General features: G+C 40.1%; 1 protein-coding gene across 1 annotated transcript in view; it reads right to left on the bottom strand.

The window, feature by feature from the left end:
* The window catches only part of LOC127642822 (long-chain-fatty-acid--CoA ligase 5-like), a gene marked incomplete at its 5' end in the record, with an annotated part of 8,467 nt that extends 1,044 nt beyond the window's left edge, over positions 1-7,423 (bottom strand). The window contains 7 exons of the mRNA XM_052125290.1: positions 612-685; positions 806-857; positions 2,475-2,507; positions 5,134-5,309; positions 5,624-5,723; positions 7,156-7,257; positions 7,359-7,423. Coding sequence (XP_051981250.1) covers positions 612-685; positions 806-857; positions 2,475-2,507; positions 5,134-5,309; positions 5,624-5,723; positions 7,156-7,257; positions 7,359-7,423 — 602 coding nt within the window. The remainder of the gene's footprint in view (positions 1-611; positions 686-805; positions 858-2,474; positions 2,508-5,133; positions 5,310-5,623; positions 5,724-7,155; positions 7,258-7,358) is intronic.
* Positions 7,424-7,802: the final 379 nt, after the last annotated feature.

Below are 7,802 nucleotides of genomic sequence, written 5' to 3'. Positions count from 1 at the left end.
ACTAATCCTGGGTCTTCCCCGAGGCCTCCTGACATGCACGAAACACCTCCCTAGGGAGGCGCCCACGGGCATTCTTACCAGATGCCCAAACCAACTCAACTGGCTCATTTTGATGCAAAGGAGCAGCGGTCTACTCCGAGCTCCTCACGGATGACTGAGCTCCTCACCCTAACTCTAAGGGAGAAGCCCACCACCCTTCTGAGGAAGCCCATTTCGGCCGCTTGTACTCGCGACCTAGTTCTTTCAGTCATGACCCAGCCTTCATGACCATAGGTGAGGGTAGGAACGAAAACTGACCGGTAGATCGAGAGCTTTGCCTTCCGGCCTCAACTCTCTTTTCGTGACAACAGTGCGATATAGCGAGTGCAATACCGCCCCCGCTGCCCCGATTCTCCGGCCAACCTCCCGCTTTATTGTCCCCTCGTGAACAAGACCCCGAGGTACTTGAACTCCTACCACATAATATAACTACCATAACAACATATTAACTACCACAATAATGTAGGAAATCATTTAATTATAATTTAGTATTCATTGTGTAAACATATTTGACAACAGAATGCCGTGATTGATTCTCACTGGTCAAGTACTTGTTCAGAGAGTGTATTTACCTGTGTGACTTTGAGGAAGGCAGCTGTATTGGACACAATGTTTTTATGAGTTAGCATTGCTCCTTTAGGGTTTCCTATGAAGAGAGAGACAAAAAGAGAGATGTTGTTTCCTTAAAAACACTTAAAATCAAATCAAATGTGGCATAAAATCTCTGTGGACACAAACATGAACATAAACGCACACAAACACATACCCGTGGTTCCACTTGTGAAACAAATCAATGCCAAGTCATCTGGCTTAGGAGGCTGCAAAAACAGGAGAATGAAATGAACATGGACATATAGAGAATTAAATAAACAGATATGAATAAGACATATGCACAAACCTATTAATTGTATGCAAATACGGTGTACAGCATATGCAAACATATTAATTGTATGCAAATACTGTGTACAACATATGCAAACCTATTAATTGATGCAAATACTGTGTACAGCATATGCAAACCTATTAATTGTATGCAAATACTGTGTACAGCATATGCAAACCTATTAATTGTATGCAAATACTGTGTACAGCATATGCAAACCTATTAATTGTATGCAAATACTGTGTACAGCATATGCAAACCTATTAATTGTATGCAAATACTGTGTACAGCATATGCAAACCTATTAATTGATGCAAATACGGTGTACAGCATATGCAAACATATTAATTGTATGCAAATACTGTGTACAGCATATGCAAACCTATTAATTGATGCAAATACGGTGTATAGCATATGCAAACATATTAATTGTATGCAAATACTGTGTACAGCATATGCAAACCTATTAATTGATGCAAATACGGTGTATAGCATATGCAAACATATTAATTGTATGCAAATACTGTGTACAGCATATGCAAACCTATTAATTGATGCAAATACTGTGTATAGCATATGCAAACCTATTAATTGTATGCAAATACTGTGTACAGCATATGCAAACCTATTAATTGTATGCAAATACTGTGTATAGCATATGCAAACCTATTAATTGTATGCAAATACTGTGTACAGCATATGCAAACCTATTAATTGTATGCAAATACTGTGTACAGCATATGCAAACCTATTAATTGATGCAAATACGGTGTATAGCATATGCAAACATATTAATTGTATGCAAATACTGTGTACAGCATATGCAAACCTATTAATTGATGCAAATACGGTGTATAGCATATGCAAACATATTAATTGTATGCAAATACTGTGTACAGCATATGCAAACCTATTAATTGATGCAAATACGGTGTATAGCATATGCAAACATATTAATTGTATGCAAATACTGTGTACAGCATATGCAAACCTATTAATTGATGCAAATACTGTGTATAGCATATGCAAACCTATTAATTGTATGCAAATACTGTGTATAGCATATGCAAACCTATTAATTGTATGCAAATACTGTGTACAGCATATGCAAACCTATTAATTGTATGCAAATACAGTGTACAGCATATTCAAACCTATTAATTGTATGCAAATACTGTGTACAGCATATGCAAACCTATTAATTGATGCAAATACTGTGTACAGCATATGCAAACCTAATAATTGTATGCAAATACTGTGTACAGCATATGCAAACCTATTAATTGATGCAAATACTGTGTACAGCATATGCAAACCTATTAATTGATGCAAATACTGTGTATAGCATATGCAAACCTATTAATTGATGCAAATACTGTGTATAGCATATGCAAACATATTAATTGTTATAACCTGTAAATGTAACTGTTTATTTAAAATCGGTGTCTTTAATCATATTGCTTTTGCCGGTGTTTTATAAAAGCAATAAACCATATATACAAGTATTGCTTTAGTGTAAATGAGCAACTGAAAGAGAAACAACAGTACTAACCGCAGGCGGTTGTCGATGAGTCTTGCCGATAGTCTGTAGGTGGAAGAAAAACATATGTATATAAATGTCAGAACAGGAAGTTAAGCTGAAGGGGAAGGAACTGCAAACATAAATGAGGTTTCTGTTTGTGGAAAAGACAGAAATGCAAACTGAAGTCTGAATGCCACAAATGACAGATCCAAAATACAATTCACATTTACAGTATATATATATATATATATATATATATATATATATATATATATATATATATATATATATATATATATATATATATATATATATATATATATATACATACACACATACACACACACACACACAGTATATATACCCCATAATGACAATGTGAAAGAAGTTTGTTTGAAATATTTGCAAATGTATTAAAAATAAAAAACAAAAAAAACAAAAATCACATGTACATAAGTATTCACAGCCTTTGCCAATGCACTCAAAATTGAGCTCAGGTGCATCCTGTTTCCACTGATCACCCTTGAGATGTTTCTACAACTTGATTGGAGTCCACCTGTGGTAAATTCAGTTGATTGGACATGATTTGGAAAGGCACACACCTTTCTATTTAAGGTCCCACAGTTAACAGTGCATGTCAGAGCACAAACCAAGCCATGAAGTCCAATTAATTGTCTGTAGATCTCTGAGACAGGATTGTATCGAGGCACAGATCTGGGGAAGGGTACAGAAAAATGTCTGCAGCATTGAAGGTCCCAATGAGCACAGTGTCCTCCAACATCCGTAATTGGAAGAAATTTGGAACCACCAGGACTCTTCCTAGAGCTGGACGTCCGGCCAAACTTAGCGATCGGTGGAGAAGGGCCTTAGTCGGGAGGTGACCAAGAACCCGATGGTCACTCTGACAGAGCTCCAGCGTTCCTCTGTGGAGAGAGGAGAACCTTCCGGAAGAACAACCATCTCTGCAACACTCCACCAATCAGGCCTGTATGGTAGAGTGGCCAGACGGAAGCCACGCCTCAGTAAAAGGCACATGACAGCCCGTCTGGAGTTTGCCAAAATGCACCTGAAGGACTCTCAGACCATGAGAAACAAAATTCTCTGGTCTGGTGAAACAAAGATTGAACTCTTTGGCCTGAATGGCAAGCGTCATGTCTGGAGGAAACCAGGCACCGCTCATCACCTGGCCAACACCATCCCTACAGTGAAGCATGGTGGTGGCAGCATCATGCTGTGGGGATGTTTTTCAGCGGCAGGAACTGGGAGACTAGTCAGGATCGAGGGAAAGATGAATGCAGCAATGTACAGAGACATCCTTGATGAAAACCTGCTCCAGAGCACTCTGGACCTCAGACTGGGGTGAAGGTTCATCTTCCAACGGGACAACGACCCTAAACACACAGTCAAGATAACAAAGGAGTGGCTACGGGACCAACTCTGTGAATGTCCTTGAGTGGCCCAGCCAGAGCCCAGACTTGAACCCGATTGAACATCTCTGGAGAGATCTGAAAATGGCTGTGCACCGACGGAAATGTGGAAAAAGTGAAGCGCTGTGAATATTTTCCGGATGCACTATATATGCACAAATCAAGGCCAGCCATAATCTATCCACTTTTTAGGATATTATTAATGGTTTACTATTGCTGCAGCAAGTTGTAGTTAAAGTTATTCAAAGAATAATATTTGTACATGTTTAAGTTAAGTTGAGCTTTACTGTCATTCCACTATTCACCGATCAGCCACAACATTAAAACCACCTGCCTAATATTGTGTAGGTCCCCCTCGTGCCCCCAAAACAGCGCCAACCCGCTGTTGTGCGTGAAAATCCCAGGAGATCAGCAGTTACAGAAATACTCAAACCAGCCCGTCTGGCACCAACAATCATGCCATGTGATGATCTATTCAGCCAATCGTGTGGCAGCAGTGCAGAGCATAAAATCATCCAGATACGGGTCAGGAGTTTCAGTTAATGTTCACATCAACGATCAGAATGGGGAAAAATGTGATCTCAGTGATTTGGACTGTGGCATGATGGTCCTCTGTGATGTGCACCCCCCCCCCCCGAAATTTTATGCTGCTGACTCCACGGTTGAGCCGTCGATGGTAAGTGGGAGTTGGTCAACGAAGTCTCTCCTGAAGTCCATCATAACCACCTTTCAGCCAATTGTGCCACTTCCTCTCTGTAGACTGTTAGGCACAGTTGTGTCATCCGCAGACTTGATGATGTGGTTGGAGCTGGACTTGGCCGTACAGTCATGTGTCATGTGACGCAACGTCTCATTCACCCATACACACAGCTGCCATCCAAGGTGCTAGCCTGCCATTGGGAGCAACTTGAGGTTCAGTGTCTTGCCCAAGGACACTTGCATGTGACATGTGGGCCTGGAATCGAACCGCCAACCCTGCGATTAGCAGCCAATCCACTCTACCACCTCAGCCACAGCCGCCCAAAAAGTACCATGGTATTACCCTGTGAAACCATTACTGTACCATGTATATCCATTTGAAAGTCAGTGAGTTTACACTGAACACTCTGAGGGTAAACAATCAGTATTGCAGGTCAACACAGCTGATGTGTGATGTCATGACCAGGTCACAGTCAGAGAAACAAATCACACAACATGCAAACAAATGTATCGATCTCATTCAGCATGCAAAGATTTGCACAGACCGTCTGTGGTTTATTCACCTCTGCGTCTCGCAAACTGATGATGTCGATGCCGCACTGCTGTCCTCTGCTCACTAGATCAGCGTCAAACTCTTTGATCAGGATCAGGGTTTTTACGGTGTGCTCTTGGCCAGAAACACAATCTAACAGCAGTCTGGCTTTCTCTGGCACGTCACATATGACTGTAGAGATACATGCTGCAAATACACACACACACACATGGTAAATGCTAAACACTTCATAAGACATTTTGCACAGGCTAGAGCATAAATTCACAGCTATTTTCAGTCATTCAAGCACAGCTCTTTTGCATCTGCTTGCATTGATCAATATTACATTCAAAAAACATATTTCAGGTCGCTAACTCGCAGTATGAGCAATACTAATGGTGATGCTTGCCTTAGCAAACACCATAATAAAGAACAGCCAGTCTGACACATACAGTATCTGCAAACAAACCTAAATAAAACAGGTAAGGTCAGAATAACACCCGTATGATTAATTGACCTACTTTTGTCGATGATGTAACTTATTGCCTCCATGCCCAAGGTGTCGTACAGAGGAACTGCTATCAGAGAATAGGTGTAGCAGGCCAACTCTGAAATTGTCCACTGGAGAAAGATTTCTTACATTAGTGAAAAAATATTTGCAATCTATACCGCAACCCAAACTATACCGTTCACATGAAGAATGTACAGACAGAAAACATACGTGTCATTCTTTACAAGTGCTTGATGTAACAAACACTTATATGCTTGGAAAACCCTTGGTAGTAATTGTAAGATCATTATTACAAAAGCAACTTCTTAAGGGGTTTATTGAAATCTGGCGGCAGATATTTAGTCGTTTCAGTCATGACTCTTGGAAAGATTAAGCATGTTAATATGGGTACGACATATTGACAGGATGTTGGTCTTGGCAGACCTGATCTGCTACACCACTTCTGCTGCAGACCACGTACAGAAACTTGCTACTACTAGAATAAACATACATACGGTGTTTGCATGTGGACATGCTTTGCTGCACAGTTAGACCAAATGTAAAGCATGTCACATTAAGCATGTATGACATGCTGCTACACAAATAGACATTACAAACAATCCCCATGTAGCAGATCTAGACATGAAGCTGCAGCACGCTTCAGGGAAACGGGCTTATCAGCAAAACGGAGCAATTTTCCCAGTAGCGTCATGGAGTGTCAAGGTGGTCTTTGGCAAACTTCAAGCATGCAGCAATGTTTTTGTTGGACAGCAGTGGGTTCCTTCATGGTGTCCTGCCATGAACACCATGCCTGTTTAATGTTTTCCATATAGTTGACTCATGAACAGAGATGTTAACCAGATCCTATGAGTCATTCAAGTCTTTATCTGTCACTTTAGGGTTCTGCGGTGTGTCCTTTGAGTCATCTTGGCTGAACGGCCACTTCTAGGGAGAGTACCCACAGTACTAAATCATCTCCATTTATAGACACTTTCTCTCCCAGATAACTTTGTAACCCTTTCCAGCTTTAAGCACAGCAACAATTCTTGATCTTAGGTCTTTTGAGACCTCTTTTTTGGGAGGCATGGTTCACATTAACAGATGCTTCTCTTGAATAGCAAACTTAAAATGTTTGAGTGCTTTTTATAAGTTAAAGTAGCTCTAACCCACACCTACAATCTCGTTTCATTATTGCTTTCATTGGATGCCAGGTTTGCTATTGTAACTCTGACCCTAATTAGCTTTTTTTGACGTCATTTGCCTAGTGGTTCACATACTTTTTCCCAACCTACACTGTGAATGTTTGAGTGTGTACTCTGTGTGTACAAGAACAATAAAATTATCTTTGTGTTATTAGTTCAAATGGATTGCGTTTGTTCATTATTGTAAATTAAAATGGAGATCAAACCAGAGTTTTAAGACAAATATATACATAAAAGGTAATTCCAAAGGGTTCACATACTTTTTCTTGCCACTATATTGATCACTGAATTCAACCACGATATGAAAGCTTTGCATACAGACATAAAGATGCATTTGGCCAAAATTGAGCCCAACTCTGACCTCCGGCCTGTTCTGAGAGAAGATGCCGATGTAGGGATCTCCACTTTTGGAGTGTCCTTTGTGAAGAAATGCCGAACCCAAAAACTGCGCTTGCTCAATCACCTGAGGAAGACAAAAATTAAAAACGACTCTTTGCCAAAATGTTTCGGAATTACATCTGAATTAAAGAAGAGATTAACAGGGATACAGAACGGTCATCCTACCTCTGAATAAGAAAGCCATTCATATGGCTGATTTGGTTTCCTCGACCCCAAACAGGGACCATTATCTGAGAGGAGAAACAAAGATATCACAGACAAACTACACGGAGCGATAAACAGTCATTTTGCCATTTGTTAGCGGTTTCTACTTTGTTTTTACCTTCTACACAGCAGATTACAATTGTTTAAAGTAATAGTGCACCCAAAATAAAATTCTGTCATCACGCACTCACTCTCATGTCGCTACAAATAAAGAACATTAGTGCTACATTCCATACAAAGCAAGCATATAATGAACAGGGGAGGTCTAGCACCACTAAAGTACCATAACAGTAGCCCATACAGCTATAATCAAAGTCATCTGAAGCCATACGATAGAAGACTCCAATTTATGTCAACATTCACTGAAAATAATATTTGTAACAAGACAAGCGAGAGCCAATTCAG

This window comes from Xyrauchen texanus, unplaced genomic scaffold, assembly GCF_025860055.1.
Source record: "Xyrauchen texanus isolate HMW12.3.18 unplaced genomic scaffold, RBS_HiC_50CHRs HiC_scaffold_870, whole genome shotgun sequence".
In the NCBI taxonomy this organism is placed as follows: Eukaryota; Metazoa; Chordata; class Actinopteri; order Cypriniformes; family Catostomidae; genus Xyrauchen; species Xyrauchen texanus.
Note: the sequence above shows the minus strand (reverse complement) of the source record. Positions and strands in the feature narration are given on the sequence as shown.